Here is a 25,044-nt window from a genome sequence, read left to right as displayed (position 1 = left end):
AGTCCACTCGCTGTGAAGTTCTGTGAGTAAATGTTCTCTTTGTGTCTTCATTAAAGCGAGTAATGTTCATCTGCAGTCTGAATGTCCTGAGTGATGAGTTTATTGTGTGATTTGGACAGTGTTTGTATTTGAACATGACTGTTCAGGTGATCAGTGTATTCATATTTATGTGCTGTTATTAGTTTGATGTGTATCTACTTGCTTAACTATGATAGTTAACTAATTTAATGAGTGTAAATTAATCTGTAATGTTGAACTCTGTATCTGATCTTCTGTGTTCTGCTGTGATCTGCTGCTCAGTGATGCCTCATGTGATTCTGACATGCTGAAGAAATTGACTGTATGGAGTTTGATGTTTTACACAAGGAAATCATGGTTGTGAGTAAATGAAATGTGTTTCTGCTGATGTGGTGAGACTCTGGTGGTCTTTTCTGTGCACAGAAAATCTTTAAAAAAACGATTGTAGCATTAAATAACTGCACTGACAACATGCCTTATGATCTTCATTTCCATTTTCCTGTGTAGTAAAATATCTCAGTCCAGCAAGTTTAATCTAATACACACTGATACCAAACTAATGCACAGCACTTTAGAATAAACACTAAGGATTAGTAACTTCTCTGTGTTGAAGATAAGAGCAATAACTGTGCAGAAACAAACAGTCCTCCTTATTCCTATAAACACATGTAGTGGAGACAGTTTGTGGTGGGGTTTGTTCTATTTTAAAGCAGTGCTGCAAATTCAGCTATGAAGAGCTGCAAGAGGTGTGAAGATGGATGTGCAAAAGCAACAACTATTTTTTTTCACATTTTAACTGTTGATATGCTTGACATCTTCAGCTCCACTATTTGCCTCTTCAAAGGCATTTGGAGATTCCCTCACTAGCCATTTTATTAGGAACACCATACTATTACTATAGCTGCCCTTAGCAAAGGTGTTGATCAGGTGAAGCATCTGTGTTAATGTACATTTCAGTTTTTTGTAATAATGATGGTGGTCAGTGACTGAAAAAGAGGCGTGCACATAGAGGATCATTAATGTTGTAGTACACCATTTCAAATATTATAGATTATTTTTTCAACAAATAAAAAAATAAATACAATAAAACCATTTGCTTTGCTCACTACCTGCACAAGGAGGTGCCACAAGTGGTGTAAAAAAAAAGATGTAAACGCGGCAAATGCAGACTTGCAGTACCCCCAAGACCGGCTCCTCCAACACCAAATATTTCACATGTATGCTCACTGGAATATAAACTGGGCTTTATTTGATTCTCTTGATCTACACAGCTTGAGATAAGGGTGTGTTGTGTGTTTTTTACTGAAACCTGGCTAAGAAACATCCCAGGCTCCAATCTGCTACATAGGCTAACCTGCTTTTGGGTGGACAAAGACACTGACTGGTAGGGGTTGTGTGTGTATATATCACACACAAAAAGAATGCTGTAACTTTGCTGTCATAGTCTCCAAACAATGTCTGTCACTGGTGGGGTTCATGTTTGTGAAGTGTCAACTCTTCTATTTGGACTTTCATGCTCTTTGTTTTTGTCTAGAGTGGGGGCAAAAAAGTATTTAGTCAGCCACCAATTGTGCAAGTTCTCCCACTTAAAAAGATGAGAGAGGCCTGTAATTTTCATCATAGGTACACCTGAACTATGAGAAATGAGAGTAAATGAGAAAAAAAAATCCAGAAAAATCACATTTGTCTGATTTTTAAAGAATTTATTTGCAAATTATGGTGGAAAATAAGTATTTGGTCAATAACAAAAGTCTCAATCTCAATACTTTGTTATATACCCTTTGTTGGCAATGAAATAGATCAAAAGTTTTCTGTAAGTCTCCACAAGGTTTTTACACACTGTTGCTGGTAGTTTGCCCCATTCTTCCATGCAAATCTCCAACATGGATTTTCAACTCCCTCCAAAGATTTCTATGGGGTTGAGATCTGGAAACTGGCTAGGCCACTTCAGAACTTGAAATGCTTCTTATGAAGCCACTCCTTTGTTTCCAGGGGCGGTGTGTTTGGGATCACGTTTCATCTTCAATGCCCTTGCTGATGGAAGGAGGTTTTCACTCAAAAACCTGGTCCATTTGCAGAAAAACAGCCCCAAAGCATGATGTTTCCACCCTCATACTTTACAGTAGGTATGTTGTTCTTTGGATGCAACTCAGCATTTTTTTCTCCTCCAGACACAATAAGTTGAGTTTGTACCAAAAAAAAATCTATTTTGGTTTCATCTGACCATACGACATTCTTCCAGTCCTATTTTGGATCATTCAAATGCTCTCTAGCAAACTTCAGATGGGCCCGGACATGTACTGGCTTAAGCAGGGGGGCACGTTTGGCACTGCAGGATTTGAGTCCCTGGCGGCGTAGTGTGTTACAGATGGTAGCCTGTCAGGGATCCAGCAGCCACACCCACACCAACCCCTCCAATCACTCCAAGCAGCTCACCAACTTACTAATCATCCACACCTGGTCCATATCAGTCACCACACTATAAAGACCCTGTTTTTCCACATTCCCACCGTCCGTTCTACAGCTTAGGCTTATGAACCTACCGGACTGCCCAAAACTACTCAGTTATAGTTGTGTTCCAGCTTACTTGCTTCAGTGTGTGTCGTCTGTGTTTTCTGCCTTGCCCATTTTGCTTTTTTCATTAAAGAAAAGCCCTTTTTGGAATTCAATCGGTCTCAGAACATTCTTTGCGCCTGTCAATGTCATGGATTCCTGCTCCAGGTTTCCCTATATATCGAGATGCACCCTCACAGCTTCCCGAACGAACGGGCTAAGGTTGCGTTCCTGATCTCGCTGCTCACCGGAAGAGCGCTAGCATGGGCTAGAGCGCTCTGGAGCGCAGCAAGCCCGGCGCTGACGACATACGCGGCCTTTACGAGACACTTCACCGAGGTCTTTAGCACCGCCCCCGGGGATACGTCGACTGCCGATCAGCTGCTGAATACCCACCAAGGAAGAGACAGTGTGTCGGGTTACAGCCTCCGCTTCCGCACTCTGGCGGCATCTGCTGGCTGGAACGAGAAAGCGCTGCTGGCTGTATACAGAAAGGGATTGAATCAGGAGCTCAGGCTGGCAATGGCCACATATGATGATTCTCTGGGGCTTGAGGCTTTCATCCAGAGATCCATCCGTGTTTCTCAGCACCTGGCAGCCTGCAAATCCCCAGAGGTCGAATCAGTTCCAACTACGGCAGTCTCATCGGCTTCTGAACCTGAACCCATGCAACTCGGTTCACAGCGGCTGTCTCGTCAGGAAAGGGAGCGTCGGTGGGCGGCTGGAGCTTGCCTCTACTGCGGTGAGGGAGGACATCGTGTGGCCCAATGTCCTGTAAGGCCTCCTCGTCGGACGGTGAGTACGGTTATGCTTTCTTCTGACATCACTCACCTGTCCACGCTCATGGTCACCCTGGTAACCCCTGCTCTTTCTCTGTCTGCGGTTGCCCTAGTCGACTCTGGATCCGCGTGGAACTTCATCTCCCAGGCGTGTCTAGAACGCCTCCAGCTACGCTGGCAGAGGGGATCTCAGGAACTAGCTGTTTAGACCATTCAGGGACGACCCTTGGGAAAAGGCAAGGTGAAGTACTGCGCACCACTTCTCGTCCTCCAAGTCGGGGTTCTACATCAAGAAGAGATACAACTTCTCGTACTGGAGGATTCGACCGTGGATGTGATCCTGGGTCGTCCCTGGTTGGCCAAGCACTCCCCCATATGTTCCTGGGACCTGTGTGACATCTTGGAGTGGGGCCCCGCCTGCCGGCAGAAGTGTTTACTCCCACTCCCGACTCCCATCCAGAAGACCCTGACCCTGGCAACTACTCAGGTGGAAGGAGCTCCCCAGCCTGTTCAGGTGGACGTCCCACAGGAATACCAGGCTTTCTCAGATGTCTTCAGTGAGCAAGCAGCCACTCTGTTGCCCCCACACCGGGCATGGGACTGCGCCATTGATCTGAAACCGGGGGCCAAACTGCCTAAGGGTCGGGTTTATCCCCTGTCAGCTCCAGAACACCAAGCGATGGAGAGCTACATCCAACAGGCCCCTCCGCCAGGGCTTTATCACCCAGTCCTCCTCCCGGCAGCTTCTAGCTTCTTTTTTGTGTCAAAGAAGGACGGAGGATTACGCCCCTGCATCGACTACAGGGCCCTCAATGCACTGATCTCCCCGCTTCCGTATCCGCTTCCACTGGTCCCCGCAGCTCTAGAAGATCTACGTGAGGCCCGCATCTTCACCAAGCTGGACCTCCGTAGTGCATACAACCTGGTGCGTATCCGTAAAGGCGATGAATGGAAGACGGCGTTCATTACCCCCTCTGGTCACTATGAGTATCGGGTCATGCCGTATGGCCTTTCCATTGCTCCGGCGGTTTTCAGAATTTCATGAATGAGGTGTTCCGCCTTCCTCCATCGGTTTGTGATTGTCTACATTGATGACATCCTGGTCTACTCGAGGTCGCTGCAAGAACATCATCAGCACGTCACCCAGATCCTGGCACTGCTTCGAAAACAACGACTGTATCTTAACCTCCCTAAGTGTGAGTTCCACCGTTCAGAGATACAGTTCCTGGGTTACGTCATCGACGCAGCAGGCATCAGGATGGATGAGAGGAAGGTGGCTGCCGTACGGGACTGGCCAGTTCCCGCGTCAATAAAGGAGCTCCAGAGGTTTCTCGGATTCGCAAACTTCTACCGCCGGTTCATTGGAGGCTTCAGCCTGGTTTCCGCTCCACTTACGTCTCTTCTGCGGGGAAAAGCCAAGACCCTCTCCTGGACCCCAGAGGCTCAACGGGCATTTGAGGAGTTGCGCAAGAGGTTCTGTGCCGCCCACTTTACGTCATCCAGACCCCAGCTCCCGTTTGTCGTCGAGGTAGATGCATCGTCCACAGGCGTAGGGGCCACCCTCTCTCAGCAGGCGGGAACCCCCCCGCGGCTCCATCCCTGCGCCTATTTCTCCAAGAAACTGTCCCCGGCCAAACAGAACTATGACATCGGGAACAGAGAGCTCCTAGCCATCAAGCTGGCCCTGGAGGAATGGAGACACTGGTTGGAAGAAGCCGCTCATCCTTTCACAGTAATCACAGATCACAAGAACCTCCAGTACCTCCGTGAAGCCAAGCGACTAAACCCACGACAAGCACGGTGGGCTCTCTTCTTTACGTGGTTTAACTTCAGCATTACCTATCGGCCAGGGACAAGGAACTGTAAGGCTGATGCCCTCTCCAAGATCTATGGGCCCGAGGAACCCGCCGAGCCCAGACCCATTCTGCCTCCGGCGCTCATTCTGAGCCCCATCGTCTGGGATTTGGACGAGGCTATTCGCACGGCCACACGACGAGAACTGGCACCCCCTGGTTGTCCTAGGAACCGAACCTTTGTTCCTCGAGAATGTCAACAGGCCTTACTAAAGGCGGTTCATGAAGTCCCCGGCTCAGGGCACCCGGGCAGAAGGCAGACTCTACGTCTGGTGCAGGGGCGGTACTGGTGGCCAGGAATGAGCAACACGGTGGCCGAGTTTGTCCGGGGCTGTAACATCTGCGCCATCTCAAAGACTCCCCGGCACTTACCGGTGGGCAAGCTCATCCCCCTGCCTACTCCACAGAGGCCATGGTCACACATCGGCATTAACTTCGTGACCGACTTGCCACGGTCGGAGGGCTTTACCTGTATTCTAGTGGTCGTCGACCGGTTCTCAAAGGCCTGCAGATTTGTTCCTCTCCGAGGCCTCCCCACGGCTCTGGAAACAGCAGAAGCGCTCTTCCACCATGTCTTCCGCAACTTTGGCCTCCCGGAGGAGATAGTTTTAGACCGGGGCTCTCAGTTCACCTCACATGTCTGGAGGGCGTTTTTCCAGCTGCTGGGAGTGACCGTCAATCTGTCTTCCGGCTACCACCCCCAGTCAAACGGCCAAACCGAGCGGAAGATCCAAGAGCTGGGGAGGTACTTGAGGACGTATTGTCACCAAGACCAGGGGGAGTGGAGTCGGTTTCTGCCTTGGGCGGAGTACGCGCAGAACTCGTTGCGCCAAGACACCACAGGACTCACACCCTTTCAATGCGTGTTAGGTTTTCAACCCCCACTGTTTCCATGGTCTGATGAGCCGTCCAATGTACCCGCGGTAGATCACTGGTTTCGGGAGAGTCTCAGGACCTGGGAGGCCGCACACACTCAATTGCACAGGGCGATAAGGGAAACCCGGCGACATGCGGATGCACGGCGGTTGGAGGCCCCCTCGAGGTCAGGCCCCCTCCGCCGGAGGTGTTGGAACAGCCTTCGGTCTACTCGGTACGGGAAGTGCTGGACTCTCGGCGTCGGGGCAGGGGCCTGGAATATCTTGTGGACTGGGAGGGCTACGGCCCCGAGGAACGATCATGGGTGGCACGGCGGGACATATTGGATCCAGCGCTCCTGGAGGAATTCCACGCCACTCATCCACTTCGTCCTGCGCCCCGGGGTCGGGGTCGTCCCAGGCGCAGGGTCAGGGCGTCGGGAGCCACCCCTGGAGGGGGGGTACTGTCAGGGATCCAGCAGCCACACCCACACCAACCCCTCCAATCACTCCAAGCAGCTCACCAACTTACTAATCATCCACACCTGGTCCATATCAGTCACCACACTATAAAGACCCTGTTTTTCCACATTCCCACCGTCCGTTCTACAGCTTACGCCTATGAACCTACCGGACTGCCCAAAACTACTCAGTTATAGTTGTGTTCCAGCTTACTTGCTTCAGTGTGTGTCGTCTGTGTTTTCTGCCTTGCCCATTTAGCTTTTTTCATTAAAGAAAAGCCCTTTTTGGAATTCAATCGGTCTCAGAACATTATTTGCGCCTGACATAGCCTTTGTTACTTTGGTCCCAGCTCTCTGCAGGTCATTTAATAGGTCCCCCCAAGTACAGAGGAGCCTCTTAAAGAAGATGTTACAGGTCTGTGAGAGCCAGAAATCTTGCTTTTTTTGTGGGTGACCAAATACTTATTTTCCACCATAATTTTCATATAAATTCTTTAAAAATCAGACAATGTGATTTTCGAGATTTTTTTCTCATTTTGTCTCTCATAGTTGAAGTGTACCTATGATAAAAATTACAGTCCTCTCTCATCTTTTTAAGTGGGAGAACTTGCACAATTGGTGGCTGACTAAATACGTTTTTGCCCCACTGTATACCTCTGTATATACATCTGTATTTTAATGCTAAAGATGTCCTTTGTGAACTGGACAGCTCTAACAAGAACTAACTGACAAACATGCAAACTTACACAGTTTTCCCAAGTTCCCTAAAAGTTTTTCTGTCTTTGCAGATTTTTCTATGTTCTTCTTGTATCCCCTTTAGTTTCCTCCTAGAGATCACATTTCATTTGCTGATTCTCAGATTCAATCTAATACACACCGATTCCAGAATAATGCACAGCACTTGATTAAACACTAAACACTAAAACGGGCTGCAGAGAGAAGAAAAATATTGACATTTCATCATGTCACCAAATAGATTGAAACTAAAGTAATGAGGCTGGTTTGAAAATAGAAAGTACAGATATTTGTTTAAAAAATTTAATGAGTAAAAGTAAAACGTTGTTTTAAAAAAATGTCAATTGTACATTGTTAAAAAACAAAGAAAAATACTTCTCTCAGACTTCTCTCTGCTCCAAATGCCTCTATCTGCACTTTGTAGTAGTTTTTCCATTTTCTTAACACTGAGTGCAATAAAACATAACATTTTAAAAGCTCGTAAAATCAATGGAACATTTCCTTATCGGTCAGGTGGGAGGTGGAGCAGTTGGTCAGCTGGTGTTCTTTTCTATAACAATGATGTTAATAGATGATGGAATAAGTTCCTCCAGGCAGATATCACTAACTTTCAAGGAAGTACCATATGTTTCTCTTCAGCATGTGAAAACACAAGAAATGATGACCAAACTGTCAGTGTCCTTTTTGTGTCTGGGTGTTGAAAAAGTTTGAAGGTTTTCTGAAAAGAGGAAGGAAGAGTAGATGCAAAGTTTTACATTTTAAATGCACTCATCGTCTCTTTCTTTATTTAGTAGTGATTATATGTGAGGTAGAAAACACAGGAAGTGCTGGGACATTAACACACACCTCTGCTCTGTCAGTCAGTTATTAGAAGGTTGGGATGGAACTCAGTCAACTCCCTGTAATACTCTGTGAGTGAATGTTCTCTTTGTGTCTCTGCAGAGTGAATGGTGAGGTATCAAGTTGTTGTGGGTTATAAAGTTGTTCATGTGCAGTCTGAATGTTCTGAGACATGGTAGTTTAGATTTTGTGACTACAGATGAATCATGTGAGTTTGATACAATGTGCTGTTTCCATGAATATACTGAATCTTTTTCATGTTTACATTTTGTTCTCTGTTTCTGTTCTCTTTTCAGTGTTGGTTTCACTTTTACCAGTGACTCACGCTCAAGGTGATTTTTATCCTCAATGTGATAATTACCATTTACTTTGTGCTCTTAGTAAATTAATAATTATTTTCACTTAAGATAAAATAATTTATTAATGTTATGAAAATAGTGATTGCTTATTGCTACTATTGGTTATTCTTTTCTCATTTTATTACAACTGTTTTGCACAAATTAGTTGGATAGTGGTGTGTGTGTGTGTGTGTGTGTGTGTGTGTGTGTGTGTGTGTGTGTGTGTGTGTGAGTGTTAAACACAGATGAACTGTAATTGAGAAAACATTGTTATAGACTGTATAAAAATGTATCTGGGCCTGGAAATCATACAGTTTCCATACAAGTATAAAGATCTTTATAAAAGATTAGGAATGTGTTTATTTATCTTGTTATGTTAAGTTTTTTTTACACCCATATTTGCACACCAAAGCAGTTGAGAAATGAAAAGAATCATGACGTACCTTTTGCTGTGATCTTGACAGGATCACTGAGCTCTATGTTGTATCTGTAGTCGCTTCTCCAGCATGCTGAACACTGATACACTGTTTCTCCTGGGGTCGGGGTCGTCCCAGGCGCAGGGTCAGGCGTCGGGAGCCACCCCTGGAGGGTACTGTCAGGGATCCAGCAGCCACACCCACACCAACCCTCCAATCACTCCAAGCAGCTCACCAACTTACTAATCATCCACACCTGGTCCATATCAGTCACCACACTATAAAGACCCTGTTTTTCCACATTCCCACCGTCCGTTCTACAGCTTACGCCTATGAACCTACCGGACTGCCCAAAACTACTCAGTTATAGTTGTGTTCCAGCTTACTTGCTTCAGTGTGTGTCGTCTGTGTTTTCTGCCTTGCCCATTTAGCTTTTTTCATTAAAGAAAAGCCCTTTTTGGAATTCAATCGGTCTCAGAACATTATTTGCGCCTGACATAGCCTTTGTTACTTTGGTCCCAGCTCTCTGCAGGTCATTTAATAGGTCCCCCCAAGTACAGAGGAGCCTCTTAAAGAAGATGTTACAGGTCTGTGAGAGCCAGAAATCTTGCTTTTTTTGTGGGTGACCAAATACTTATTTTCCACCATAATTTTCATATAAATTCTTTAAAAATCAGACAATGTGATTTTCGAGATTTTTTTTTTCTCATTTTGTCTCTCATAGTTGAAGTGTACCTATGATAAAAATTACAGTCCTCTCTCATCTTTTTAAGTGGGAGAACTTGCACAATTGGTGGCTGACTAAATACGTTTTTGCCCCACTGTATACCTCTGTATATACATCTGTATTTTAATGCTAAAGATGTCCTTTGTGAACTGGACAGCTCTAACAAGAACTAACTGACAAACATGCAAACTTACACAGTTTTCCCAAGTTCCCTAAAAGTTTTTCTGTCTTTGCAGATTTTTCTATGTTCTTCTTGTATCCCCTTTAGTTTCCTCCTAGAGATCACATTTCATTTGCTGATTCTCAGATTCAATCTAATACACACCGATTCCAGAATAATGCACAGCACTTGATTAAACACTAAACACTAAAAACGGGCTGCAGAGAGAAGAAAAAATATTGACATTTCATCATGTCACCAAATAGATTGAAACTAAAGTAATGAGGCTGGTTTGAAAATAGAAAGTACAGATATTTGTTTAAAAAATTTAATGAGTAAAAGTAAAACGTTGTTTTAAAAAAATGTCAATTGTACATTGTTAAAAAACAAAGAAAAATACTTCTCTCAGACTTCTCTCTGCTCCAAATGCCTCTATCTGCACTTTGTAGTAGTTTTTCCATTTTCTTAACACTGAGTGCAATAAAACATAACATTTTAAAAGCTCGTAAAATCAATGGAACATTTCCTTATCGGTCAGGTGGGAGGTGGAGCAGTTGGTCAGCTGGTGTTCTTTTCTATAACAATGATGTTAATAGATGATGGAATAAGTTCCTCCAGGCAGATATCACTAACTTTCAAGGAAGTACCATATGTTTCTCTTCAGCATGTGAAAACACAAGAAATGATGACCAAACTGTCAGTGTCCTTTTTGTGTCTGGGTGTTGAAAAAGTTTGAAGGTTTTCTGAAAAGAGGAAGGAAGAGTAGATGCAAAGTTTTACATTTTAAATGCACTCATCGTCTCTTTCTTTATTTAGTAGTGATTATATGTGAGGTAGAAAACACAGGAAGTGCTGGGACATTAACACACACCTCTGCTCTGTCAGTCAGTTATTAGAAGGTTGGGATGGAACTCAGTCAACTCCCTGTAATACTCTGTGAGTGAATGTTCTCTTTGTGTCTCTGCAGAGTGAATGGTGAGGTATCAAGTTGTTGTGGGTTATAAAGTTGTTCATGTGCAGTCTGAATGTTCTGAGACATGGTAGTTTAGATTTTGTGACTACAGATGAATCATGTGAGTTTGATACAATGTGCTGTTTCCATGAATATACTGAATCTTTTTCATGTTTACATTTTGTTCTCTGTTTCTGTTCTCTTTTCAGTGTTGGTTTCACTTTTACCAGTGACTCACGCTCAAGGTGATTTTTATCCTCAATGTGATAATTACCATTTACTTTGTGCTCTTAGTAAATTAATAATTATTTTCACTTAAGATAAAATAATTTATTAATGTTATGAAAATAGTGATTGCTTATTGCTACTATTGGTTATTCTTTTCTCATTTTATTACAACTGTTTTGCACAAATTAGTTGGATAGTGGTGTGTGTGTGTGTGTGTGTGTGTGTGTGTGTGTGTGTGTGTGTGTGTGTGTGTGAGTGTTAAACACAGATGAACTGTAATTGAGAAAACATTGTTATAGACTGTATAAAAATGTATCTGGGCCTGGAAATCATACAGTTTCCATACAAGTATAAAGATCTTTATAAAAGATTAGGAATGTGTTTATTTATCTTGTTATGTTAAGTTTTTTTTACACCCATATTTGCACACCAAAGCAGTTGAGAAATGAAAAGAATCATGACGTACCTTTTGCTGTGATCTTGACAGGATCACTGAGCTCTATGTTGTATCTGTAGTCGCTTCTCCAGCATGCTGAACACTGATACACTGTTTCTCCTGCATTATTGACATTCACACTGAATGTGTTGGTATCCGTCACTACAGTACTTACTTCCTTTAAAATTATGTACCAGAAGAACTCCAGTCCTCTCAATCCTGCAGTTCACAGCTCAGAGTGATGGTGTCTACACTGTTGAAGACGCTCCAAGAAAATGTTTTCAGAGTTGGTTTGGGTTTTGCTGATGATATAAAATTCAGAGTTGATTTTCATTTTCAACACATGCAGTAGATTCACTGTGCTTTAACATATGATGTAAAAATACAATAGATTTAACATTTAATACAAAATCCATATTTTACACTTGGACAACTGAGAAATCCAAAAACACTCACTATAACAACAGACCAGATGTTAAATTCTGGATTCTGTTAGGTCAAATGGCTTTAATTCATTTGATCATCTCTGATATCTCACAGTGCACTCAGTCTAATATGTTGATTCTGTAGTAACTGGTTATTTAGAGGGACTTGTAGAGTGAATGCATTTAATAAAAGTCAATGTTATTCCATGGTCTATATGTAGTTTTGGTCAGTTTATTTACTGTTCTAAGTTAATGTGCTGCTTTATAACCTACTGCAACCAAAGTAACTTACAGTTTCAGGTCCATACAGAGTGGGACAGCTTTTGTAGACCTTTCCTAATAATCTTAAATGGGAATTTTTGCATGTGCTGTACAGTAGCTCACATGGTAATGCAGTGATTTTGATAAGTGGGTTGAGGCACAAGCTGAATTTATGAACTGGTGAAGAAAACATTTAAATGAAACATATAACAAAAAACACCATGAGGAGGAAACACCAGCAGCTTGTTCAGGTGCATAGAATTCACTCACACACACACACACACACACACACACACACACACACACACACACACACACACACACACACACACAGATTTCTAGATCTAACGGCCAGTAAACAAAATCATTAATACATTACTACAGTAGTTTTTACTCATTCAGTCAGTTTGCAAACATCAATGAAAGCTTTGGTTTGTCAGTGCAGTAAATTATGTTCAAATCCATTTTACTGGTCAGATATTTATTGACCTCAGTGTGCATATGTTTAGAAGCAATAAATAGAGAACACCGGTAAATACAAATGTAGGGGAGCAGATAGATCAGACATTTCACACACAATCTCACATTCCTAGAAATATTATGTGTTTATATTTATTTGTTTGTAAAAGAGTGAGCAGTTGTAGTACTGAGTTTATCCTCACAAAACTATATATATATATATATATATATATATATATATATATATATATATATATATATATATATATATATATATATATATATATATATTAGTCAAACCCACTTATCTCGACCTCGGTTAACTCGCCAACCCTATTAATTCGACGTTTTTGAAGTTGAACCGCCAAATTCTCGCTTTGTCTTAGCATTTTTTAATGGTTATGTTGATTCTTTTATGTCGCCGAACCCCAATATCTCGAGCACAAGGGGGGAAAAAATTGCCACTTAACGTCGGTTATCTCGATCGGCACTGTGCAGCCGCAGAAGAACTCGCGGAAGTTGCGAAAAAATCAAGCCTTACATATGCTACAGGTGTAGGACAATTTTTAGAGCTGTGTGTCAGAGTGAAATGACTCGAGAATTTAATGTTGACACTGGTTAGCTTTTTGTAAAAACGAACTACACCCCGCACGTTTTTAGTGATTTTGTGAGCGATCTGTGTGTTTATAATGTTGGAGAATATAATAAAGGTTTCTATCGAGAATCGACGGTGGTTTGTATTGTATACTGGTAAATCTCTGCTGTTAGTTGGTGCACGTATGTCTTTTGTTGTTAAATGTTATGCGATGAACGGGAGGCGAAAGCCGAAGTGAAAGCAAAACAGTTTATTGCAACACAGGGCAAAGCCAAACACAAACACTCGCCTTGAAAGTGAATATTGCGGTGGTGCGCTCTGGGAGCGCGGTCCACTCAGTCCCAAACTGAAAAGAGGCAGTCTGTGTATACTGTATAATCCATGGGGGCGCTGTGGGCGTGGCAGGTGAAAAAAACACGTGCATGCACATTCTCATTTATTAACGCACATCATGTACATAAAGAAATTTCAAGCACATTAATATATTGCCGCCATATTGATTTTCGTTTATCTCGATCATCGGTTTTCTAAGCGCTTTTCAGCGTCCCCCTAGGCCCTCGACATAACCGGGTTCTACTGTAATATATATATATATATATATATATATATATATATATATATATATATATATATATATATATATAATACAATATATTTTGTCAACATCTACAAAATAAACTGAATAGAATCCGGTAAAAAATCATATAGTTCTAAAACAATCACAAAATACAGTTTGTACCAAATGTACAACATTGTCACATGATAAAGCACAGTCAATCTTCTGCTTATTGTTTTAAAAAGTGGAAATCAGCTCTGACACCTTCATCATTTTATTCCATCACAAACTGACTGTGAGAGTGAATCCTCAGAGCTTCATCTACACTGGAGACACCATCACTCTGAGCTGTGAGCTGCAGGAGACTGGATGGGAGTTTTTCTGGTACAAAAATTCACAGCTTGAGAGGAATGAACTCAGAGATACCAACACACTCAGTGTGAGAGTTGATAACGCAGGAGAAACAGTGTATCAGTGTCGTGCAAGCAAGACAATCGACAACATCTATAACAACTACAACTACGACTACACAAGACTCAGTGATTCTGTCACCATTACAGCAGAAGGTATTTCATGATTTTCCTTTTGTTTTTCAACAAGTTTAGGAGACATATTTACAAATATCAAAATAAGATTACATTTATTTGTCATTTCTGGCTTCATCTATAACAGTGCTTCTCAGTTATTTTCTGTTACGCCTCCCCAAGGAAGAAGTAAACATTTCACACCCCCCAACTTTCCACTGCAGCTGTAAATTGTATAATTTGTCTATAAAATTGTTATATGTACACCTACTTTATCACATACATCAGTTAAAACACAACAATAACCATTTAATTATAACTATTTGCTTATTTTAAGATGTGCATTTTTTTCATGCCTTTTCTTGGATTCCTGATTGAATGAAGCCCTTATTTATTAGTTAAAGGTTATTTAATGTGGACTCTGGTTCTGAATATTTAGGGTTTGAGGTTGGATACAGATCACACACTCTAAAATCTCATCTTGTCCATTGCTTTAATGAAACCAAATTCAAAATAACTGTCCAAATAAGTCCTTGTTTTTGTTTTTAGCGCATTTATTTTTTATACATTTTTATGCCATATTTTCACTTTGCTGCATCTTTTTAGAGCTACGTCTCTATGTTCCCACTCTCACAATACGCTGCAAAAACTTCTCGACATTAAGGAAATGTCTTCTTTTATGTATGAATTATTTTAAAAATATTCAGAATTAATTTATTCATCGTGCTGTTATAAATGAATCATATTCATTCATTGGAAAAAAGGGCACTTGGCGACCTCTCGAAATTATTTAGCAACCCCTAAATATATATATTGTATCTTAACATGTTTATATGTAAACATAGTATCACTAATGTAAAAATCAGCTCTAACAACTTCATCATTTCATACTAACAGCTAAACCCAAACCGACTATCAGAGTGAATCCTCAGAGCTCCATCTACACTGGAGACACCATCACACTGAGCTGTGAGCTGCAGGAGATGACTGCATGGGAGTTTCTCTATTATTATAGTAATCAGCAAACAAAGTTGAAACCAGCAAACTCATTTAAAGTGACAGTTAATAATACAGGAGAAACAGTGTTCTGGTGTCGTGCACGCACAAGAAAATACTTCAACTACTACGACTACTACAACAACTACTACTACTACACAGAGTACAGTGATCCTGTTCAGATTACAGTAAAAGGTATGTGAAGATTCAAAACGCTTACAGGTTTGATGTTGTACGGGATTTTAATAACAAATATTTCATAATTATTGCAATTCCATGTTATTCTATAATGTTTTAAAAAATCTTGAAGAGCAGGTATTATTCATCAATAAATAAACCACCCCAAAATTAATGAACACAGTCATAATCTCTTATAAACATGTTTATGTCTGTATGGAAACAGAGAAATGCAGAAATTATTTTAATAACAAACCTCATTTTTTTATATTCTGGATTCTGATCAAATTCTGGTCTTTTATAAAAGACACATGCAGTTGTTATGGTGGAGTTTTGTATCAGTGCATTGTAATAAAGATTAATAAGATTCATCATTATAGATTTTAAAGTTTTATTAATGAAAGTGTGTGTAATGTGTAAGGCGTTGAGTCAGGGTCAAGGGATCACTCGCCATACACGAGTTACAGCAGAAATCAGCCGAAACACAGACAGTTCACGTTCCACATCAACTTCTGATCTTACCTGCTAATCAGAAGATACTTAAATAATCAACAAAAATAATAAAAATAATAATTAGTGCAGTACTCATGAAAAATCTGGTGGCAGACTGTTCCCAAAATGCTGCTCTGCTCTTAAAGGAGCCACAACATATAACAAAGAGTCTACTGATTAAAAACTTTGTATTTCCTGTGTAACAGAGAGACCATTAGTACTGAGTGGATCTCCACAGAACTGGCTGACTGAAGGAGACTCAGTGACTCTAAGCTGTGAGGTTACAAACTCCTCTACAGACTGGACATTCAGCTGGTACACAGTTGTTCCCTACAGAGACGGTGTAACTGCAATACAAAATACTCATGGCTTTATCATGTATGTGGAGCTTCTCTCAGACAGCAGCAGAGGATCTGGAGGCTCCTACACTCTCAGTCCTTCTGCTCTTCATCACACAGGAGTTTATGTGTGTAGAGGAGAGAGAGGAGAACCAGCCTTTCACACACTGTACAGCAATCCACAGCCTCTATGGATCTCTGGTGAGGACAATTAACTCTTTTTAAATAGTATCAGATAAATAAATATATAAGTATTATTCCTTTGTTAATGCAAATAACAAAGCGATTAAATAATACAAGTACAATTTCACCTTTTGCAACAATGATGAGAAATGTCATGGTTCTGAGCTGATGTGATCCCTGATCGTGTGCATTTATTCCTATTTTCACCTTAAACACTGTTTATATTAATTTCCTCTGGTGTATCTTCTGTATATGCCATTTTTTATGCCTTTGTAACAAGATTTTCCTCTTTTAGTCAGTTTTGAATTTGTTTACAGGTAGTCGTCGACTTACAACCACGATTGGGACCGACAGATCAGTCATAACACGATTTGGTCATAAGTAGAGTATGCTATATGTACAGCACTGTGAAATTATGGTGGAAGCTGGTACGCACTGTCGTATGCCGTGGCTAGCGATTGTGGTCGTAAAGTCGAATGGTCGTAAGTTGCATAGGTTGTAAGTCGACGACTACCTGTATTATATTTCAACTTGGCTGTATCTGGTGAGGAAAAGGAACTGATATATTTGTTTAAAAAGTATCAGACAAATAAATATACACCAATCAGTCATAACATTATAACATTATGAGTGGTGAAGTGAAGAACACTGATGATCTTCATCATGGCACCTGTTAGTGGGTGGATTTATTTATTAGACAGCAAGTGATCATTTTGTCCTCAAAGTTGATGTTAGAAGCAGGAAAAATAGGCAAGTGTAAGGATTAGATTGAGTTTGACAATTTGTGACGTCTAGACGTCTGGGTCAGAGCATCTCAAAACTGCAGCTCTTGTGAGATGTTCCTGGTCTGCAGTGGTCAGAATCTATCAAAAGTGCTCCAAGGAAGGAACAGTGGTGAACCGGCGACAGGGTCGTGGGCTGGCGAGGCTCATTGATGCACTTGAGGAGTGAAGGCTGGTCCGTGTGGTCCGATCCAACAGACGAGCTCCCGTAGCTCAAACTGCTGAAGAAATTCATGCTGTTAATGATCGATGGATCACGACTGTTTTAGCACCAAAAAGGGAACCAACATAATAATAGGCAGGTGGTCATAATGTTATGCCCAATTAGTGTTTATTATTTGTTCTGCATTCTGTCTATTTTTTATGGCTTTTCAATATTTTTCATTTTTTTCTTTGACAGATTTGTTTTGTTCTTTATACTTAACATTTAGTGTTTTGCAGCTTGTGTGTGTGTGTTGTCTCATGTTGTGGACTGTTGCTTGTTTATCAAATTAATAGATTAATAGATCATTCTAAACACACACACACACACACACACACACACACACACACACACACACACACACACACACACACACACACACACACTTGTATCATCATTGCATTACAATTTGTACACATATTTATTTGTGTTTCTTCTGTGTTTAAGGTGAATCTCCTCCAGTGTCTCTGATCATTAGTCCCAGCAGAACTCAACACTTTACTCGTGACTCTCTCTCACTGAGCTGTGAGGACCAGAGTAACTCTACTGGATGGACAGTGAGACGATACACAGACAGTGAAGGAGTGTTAGATTGTTCACAGTGGGGATCAGTTACAGGATCTACATGTTACATCAGCTTCCTCTCCACAAACTACACTGGAGTTTACTGGTGTGAGTCTGAATCTGGAGAAAACAGTAATCCTGTCAACATCACAGTTCATGGTGAGTCTTCATGTAGTGTGTTTACTGTTAAAGAGAAAGAGAAATGATTCATTACAGAATATTTAGAACATAAATTTATTACAATTCAACAAATTGTTCAAGATGAAATAGATTTTTTTTTTTCCCTCTACATTAATCAGTAAATATTATTGTGTAATTGTGAGTATGGATGTGTGTAAGTCATGTTTTACAAATTGACTACAAGTTCACTTACATACTCACACTGATACTGATAATAAAATTAATCAATTACTGATAATCAATCAGGGACATCAGATCATGTGATTTCTCTCTGTTTATGGTGATTACTGCCACTAATTTATGTTTAATGTTATGATATTTAAATTGTGTCTGTAATGTAGAGTGCAAGGTGGAAACCTGTTTTATATCAATGAGCTTCATCATTAAAAATACATGCAAAGTGCAGTGTGTTTCTGTCAGGTATTCCCCTGCCACGCCCCCTCAGTAGCTGTCAGAGATTCCCCTGCCACGCCCCCCTCAGTAGCTGTCAGAGATGCACCCTGCCACGCCCCCCTCAGTAGCTGTCAGAGATGCACCCTGCCACGCCCCCCTCAGTAGCTGTCAGAGATTCCCCTGCCACGCCCCCCTCAGTAGCTGTCATGGTTCCTCGTTATCCCGTGCCTGCCTGAAAGACCGACAGCTGTGGCTCGTTACGGATCAGACTATATAAACTCACGTTCTCGAGTCTCAGGTTGTTGGTTCTTGAATGTCACGCTGATGATTTCCCGTGGCTGCTTTCCCCACTGGTTCCTTTGTTGAACTCCGTTCCCGTGAGGACTATTCGAGGTCACAGGAGTTTACTTTCGTTTTTGGATTTCTGGTCCCGAGCGGGTACTTTTTGGTTTGTCTGAGTTCCATTTTGTGTTTGGAAAATAAAGGGACATGATTGAGTTACTTCCGCTTCCGCGTCATGGTCGTCAGCCTGACAGTTTCACCTTCACTCATAAGTAAAGATGTAGATGATGATGGAGTGGAGAGGAAGAGCATAGAGCTCAGTGCTGTCATCTGTGACTGTTTCTCTGCACACACTCTTCACTCCTTCATTCTTGCATGTTCACTGATGCTGCTCTACACACTCAGTAGTGTCGCCTCACACACTCTATTAAACATTAGATTTAAACAGAATAATGTGTTTTGTTAAGTTACATGTATTGTAGAAGATGCTGCAGCTTCTCCTCTTGATATTTTCACACAACACAGTTTACAGTCTGCTTTATTTTCAACCATAATTATGAAATATTTCCAGATCACTTACATTTCCTGTCATCTGTTCATTAGTACAACATCCACTAGTCTGAAGAAGCACATCAGATGTTAGTATTAGTTTAGTGTGACACTGAGCTTCTTCACTACAGTAGATATCTGTACAGAGCAAACAGCACCATCAGGGACTTCTCCAATCCTAGTCACAAATTGTGCCAAAAACTTCCTTAGCAGATGTTCATGTTAAATTAGATACAGATTGAATATTGATAACATTTGCTTATACTGTACATGTAATTTTCTCTGTTCTAGATGGTGATATGATTCTGGAGAGTTCTGTCCATCCTGTGACTGAGGGACATCCTCTGACTCTACACTGTTTATATCGTAACACAAATCCCTCAAACCTCCGAGCTGATTTCTATAAAGATGGATCAGTCGTCCAGAACCAGACTACAGGAGAGATGATCATCTATAATGTCTCAAAATCAGATGAAGGTTTCTACCACTGTAAACACCCAGAGAGAGGAGAGTCACCGAGAAGCTGGATCTCAGTCAGACGTGAGAAATCCATTTTATATTTATGTAATCAGTCTTGATTTATCATGCAGTTCAAAGGTGCAGTGTTTAAGAGATTTCAGTTTCTGTTTTTCTCTATTCTCAGATTATACACCCAGTGGTGGATCAGTAGGAGTGACTGTTGGACTGATTTTGGTCTTTTTGTTCATTGTTTTGGTGATTTTAATGATTCTGCTGTGGTTCTACAAAATGAAGAAAAGTAATAAGTTGTCAAATATGATTTTACTGTAGTATATGCAGTTTTATCTTTCTGTTAGTAGAATTATCCACAATTATATATAGAATTATAAATAATTATTATTACTTTGTGTGTAATTTAATTTATTTATGGTACCTCTTCTTAAGATCTATAATTTCTCAATATCTCTCTCTCTCTCTCTCTCTCTCTCTCTCTCTCTTTATAGAAAAACAGCAGAAATCCAATCAGGAATCTCAGTCAGGACACAAACTACTTCAGACTGGTCAGATTCTGTCTCAGTAACTGATTATTTCTGCATCTGTGCATTAAAATACTTACTGTTACTGTAATCTAACTTCATGAACATTTCTGATATTATATTTAGAGATTTCACTCTGATTTCTGTAGGAAATGAAAACCTTTATGCCGCTGTGGATCAGGCAGATACGAGTGGAACAGGTAGCTTTATTTCATTTCAGACTTTTTCTCCTCCATTAAGTATTGATTTACTCTTTACAGTGTAATAGTAAAGTAAAGCAGTATCTTGTAGTGATTAACACACTGCACTGTGTTCAGATGAAGCTGCAGCTGGAAGCAGTGAAGCCATTTACGCACAGGTCATGAAGAAAAAGAAGGCAAAGAAGAACAATGGTAGTGTTTAAATGCAATTGTCATTGCATTTTTTATTTAGAACAGTAAGAAAGTAATCACCTTCAGTCATGTATTATACTGCTGAAGATCATTGAGATGGTTTTGTTCTCTGCTACTGCAGGTACTGATGCTGAACTCGGCATGAATGATGTGACTTATGCTGAGATTCAACTAAAACCCATGAAAAAAGAGAAGAAAGCACAAGGTAAATATAAATAAAGAACATTTATTCTGTATTATTGATCACCTGCACACTGTTATTGTTTTATGTAATGAAGCTCTCTGTTTGGTGCTGCTACAAAGAAAATGTCAACAGCAGAATAGTGTAAAGTGGAAATTTTATTTTCATATAATAGCAAGTGTTTTATTCTCTTTATAACACAGACAGCTTATTTATGTTCAAAAAATAAAAATATTTGAAAATTCAGTGGGTGCGGCTTATATAACGCTTTATAGTCCGGAAATTACAGTAATTATCAAACAATAGGTCATTTTTTCTGTTATTTATAGTGAAATTACACAGTGGGAAATTATACAGAGCAAGTTGTTTCCTGTTCTCACTTTCAGCATTGCAGCTATAAACAGTTATTGTTTAGGCCTCTCTTTTCCTTCTCTTTACATTAATTGGAAAATGCAGTGTCATAAAATATAAACCTTCTGTAAAACTCCTGTTCTTGCAAGTTCATGTGAACAAATTAATATAAAATCAATAAAATACAAAAATTTGGCTTAAAACACCTCCTGTCCAATCAAATTTGAGAATTTAACAGTGCTGTAGATGATCTGTAATTTTTCAGTAAATTAATGATTTGTTTTTTGCTCCCGAGTAGAAAAGACCAGTGTGGGTGATGATACTGTTTACTCAGAACTGCATCAGAACATGAAGGTAAAACTCATCACATTTATAAAGCTTTAAAGACGATCCACACACCATGAAGTGAAAAACATATTTAAAGGTGCATTATGTAGAAAAGGCAGTTACAAAGACAATTACAAAAACATTACAATAATTGTTTACATATGCAGATAAACAAAAACCTACATACATGTTATTTTTGTATCTACACAACTTTTTCTCATCTCATTCTACTTGGTCATTTATGTCATAGTAAATTATAAACATGAAAAATACTAACAAGATGAATAATCTACTGATTTGCTGCTGTAGTCTGTAATATTGCTCCAAACTGTTGAATAATTTGTACCATCATTAATATCAATATCAGGAGAAATGTATTATTGTCTCTTTCTGCAGTGATCCATGTGTCTGTCTACACTGATGAAGCTACAGAGATCAAACTGATAGATGGAAAACTCTGAGATTGTGTTTGTTGTCTGTTTTTTACTTTAAATTTTCTGCTGTTAAACCAAACTGCTTTGATTTAAACCTAATGATACCTGGTGGCTTTTGCTGAGAACTTGCTTGCATCAACCATCACACCATTCCAGAGAGACACAACATCAGGATTTCACTGGATGTGTGTTAATAACAGAAATTCATTCCCTGGAAGTCATTCTGAAGTTTTTATTGATCAACCACCCCACCAACTGGTTTCCTTGCCCTTATCACTTTAACATTCCCAGAGAATAGGACCTGCCTAAGAGGCTCTACTGACTGGAGAAGTTCTTCACTCAGATGCTCCTTGTTGTGTGGAGCCCAACACCAGAAATCCAAACATGGAGGTTGAACAAATATTACTGGAGGAATTCTTTACCTTATCTTTGTACCAGATATGCAATTGTACGGTTGCTTATACAGTATCTGGACTTCCAGTTGGGTCATGGAAAGGAGCATCTGGGAACCATTTGATCCATAATAGTGGAATGAGCTGAACTGTTCAGTGCAGCAGAAATAATAAACAATGTTTGGCTGGATTCAGTTTCATAGTTATGCAAAATGAAAGACTGAATTACATTTATAAATGTTTGAATGAACAGATATGTTTTTAAATCCAGGATATTATTTTGAAGCGTAACTTTTTTCACTGTCCTCATTTGTCTATTTATGAATCTATTGCAATTTATACATGAAATAAAATCATTTAACTCGTCACTTATGTCCAGGTTTATTTTGTTCACTTCCATTTATGTATTTATGAAAATATTTTCTAATCACTTTCAAAACCAGTTTATAAACATTAAGATCAAATCCAAGAAGTTCTATGAAGGTGCCACTTGACTTAGTGAGAGTCCAAGAACCTGAATTATCTCATCACACCAATGCAACATCACCACAAATGGAGTTTTTCTCTCTTTAAGTAAAATATAAATGTATTTGGAGATGTATGGAATTTGACGAGTTGCAGAATTAATGAGACTGCTGTTATGAGGGGTGGATGGTGGTGCAGCAGGTCATGTTGCCATCTCAGAGTTCCTTCAATCCTGAGCTCAGGCTGCTGTTTAATGACATTTTCATTTCATTTTTATTTAGAACAGTAAGAAAGTAATCACATTCAGTCATGTAATATACTGCTGAAGATCATTGAGATGGTTTTGTTCTCTGCTACTGCAGGTGCTGATGCTGAACTCGGCATGAATGATGTGACTTACGCTGAGATTCAAATAAAACCCATGAAAAAAGAGAAGAAAGCACAAGGTAAATATAAATAAAGAACATTTATTCTGTAATATTGATAACCTGCACAGTGTTATTGTTTTATGTAATGATGTAATAAAACACTCTGTTTGGTGCTGCTACAAAGAAAAAGTCACCAACAGAATAGTGTAAAGTGGAAATTTTATGTTTCTATAATATCAAGTCTATTTATTTATTCTCTTTATAACACAGAAAGTATTAGATACTTCAAGTTTTAATGGATTATCAATAGGCCATTTTTTCTATTACTTATAGTGAAATTACACAGTGGGAAATTATACAGAGCAAGTTGTTTCTTGTTCTCACTTTCAGTATTGCAGCTATAAACAGTTATTGTTTAGGCCTCTCTTTTTCTTCTCTCTACATTCAAAGGAAACTGCAGCTTCATAAAATATAAACATTTGAAAACTCCTGTTCTTGCAAGTTCATGTGAACAAATTGTTAATATAAAACCAATAACATACAAAAATGTCGTTTAAAACACCTCCTGTCCAATCAGACTTGAGAATTCAACAGTTCTGTAGATGATCTGTAATTTTCAGTAAATTAATGATTTGTTTTTTGCTCCCGAGTAGAAAAGACCAGTGTGGGTGAAGATACTGTTTACTCAGAACTGCATCAGAACATGAAGGTAAAACTCATCACATTTATAAAGCTTTAAAGACGATCCACACACCATGAAGTGAAAAACATATTTAAAGGTGGATTATGTAAAAAAGGCAGTTACAAAGACAATTACAAAAACATTACAATGATAATGTTTACATATGCAGATAAACATAAACCTACTTACATGTTATTTTTGTATCTACACAACGTTTTCTCATCTCATTCTACTTGGTCATTTATGTCATAGCAAATTATAAACATGAAAAATACTAACAAGATGAATAATCTACTGATTTGCTGCTGTAGTCTGTAATATTGATCCAAACTGTTGAATAATTTGTACCATCATTAATATCAATATCAGGAGAAATGTATTATTGTCCCTTTCTGCAGTGATCCATGTGTCTGTCTACACTGATGAAGCTACAGAGATCAAACTGATAGATGGAAAACTCTGAGTTTGTGTTTGTTGTCTGTTTTTTACTTAAAATGCTCTGCTGTTAAACCAAACTGCTTTGATCTAAACCTAATGATACCTGGTGGCTTTTTCTGAGAACTTGCTTGCATCAACCATCACACCATTCCAGAGAGACACAACATCAGGATTTCACTGGATGTGTGTTAATTACAAAAATTCAGGGCCTGGCAGTCATTCTGAAGATTCTAATGATCAACCACCCCACCAACTGGTTTCCTTGCTCTTATCACTTTAACATTCCCAGAGAGTAGGACCTGCCTACAAGCTTATACTGACTGGAGAAGTTCTTCACTCAGATGCTCCTTGTTGTGTGGAGCCCAAAACCAGGAATCCACAACATGGAGGCTGAACAAATATTACTGGAGGAATTCATTACCAATCTTTGTACCACATATGCAACTGTACAGTTGCTTATACAGTATCTGGACTTCCAGTTGGCTCATGGAAAGGAGCAGATGGGAACCATTTGATCCATAATAGTGGAATGAGCTGAACTGTTTAGTGCAGCAGAAATAATAAACAATGTTTGGCTGGATTCAGTTTCATATTTATGCAAAATGAAAGACTGAATTACATTTATAAATGTTTGAATGAACAGATATATTTTTAAATCCAGGATATTATTTTGAAGCTTAACTTTTTTCACTGTCCTCATTTGTCTATTTA

General features: G+C 39.8%; 2 protein-coding genes across 9 annotated transcripts in view; both read left to right on the top strand.

Annotated features, from left to right (window-relative positions):
• LOC124387347 (obscurin-like) overlaps positions 1-25,044 on the top strand; it is a 402,170-nt gene that overhangs the window by 51,380 nt on the left and 325,746 nt on the right. The gene's annotated exons all lie outside the window — the stretch shown is intronic.
• Positions 2-25,044, top strand: LOC124387356 (Fc receptor-like protein 5). 8 transcript variants are annotated; one of them, XM_046851672.1, is made up of 13 exons: positions 2-22; positions 301-378; positions 8,390-8,425; positions 15,068-15,361; positions 16,042-16,374; positions 17,788-18,063; positions 19,600-19,848; positions 19,952-20,065; positions 20,271-20,327; positions 20,453-20,503; positions 20,621-20,695; positions 20,817-20,900; positions 21,526-21,942. In XM_046851672.1, exons 4-13 carry the CDS (start codon positions 15,154-15,156, stop codon positions 21,609-21,611), a joined length of 1,533 nt encoding a protein of 510 aa, XP_046707628.1. In that variant the 5' UTR covers positions 2-22; positions 301-378; positions 8,390-8,425; positions 15,068-15,153; the 3' UTR covers positions 21,612-21,942. The 8 variants fall into 8 exon arrangements, 6 of the variants coding, with proteins under 6 accessions (XP_046707628.1, XP_046707627.1, XP_046707625.1 ...); XM_046851671.1 differs by lacking the exon at positions 2-22 and having other exon boundaries at positions 59-378; XM_046851669.1 differs by lacking the exons at positions 2-22; positions 301-378; positions 8,390-8,425; positions 20,817-20,900; positions 21,526-21,942 and adding exons at positions 10,083-10,931; positions 23,208-23,291; positions 23,867-23,922; positions 24,294-25,044.

This window comes from Silurus meridionalis, chromosome 6 (genome assembly GCF_014805685.1).
Source record: "Silurus meridionalis isolate SWU-2019-XX chromosome 6, ASM1480568v1, whole genome shotgun sequence".
NCBI lineage: Eukaryota > Metazoa > Chordata > Actinopteri > Siluriformes > Siluridae > Silurus > Silurus meridionalis.
Note: the sequence above shows the minus strand (reverse complement) of the source record. Positions and strands in the feature narration are given on the sequence as shown.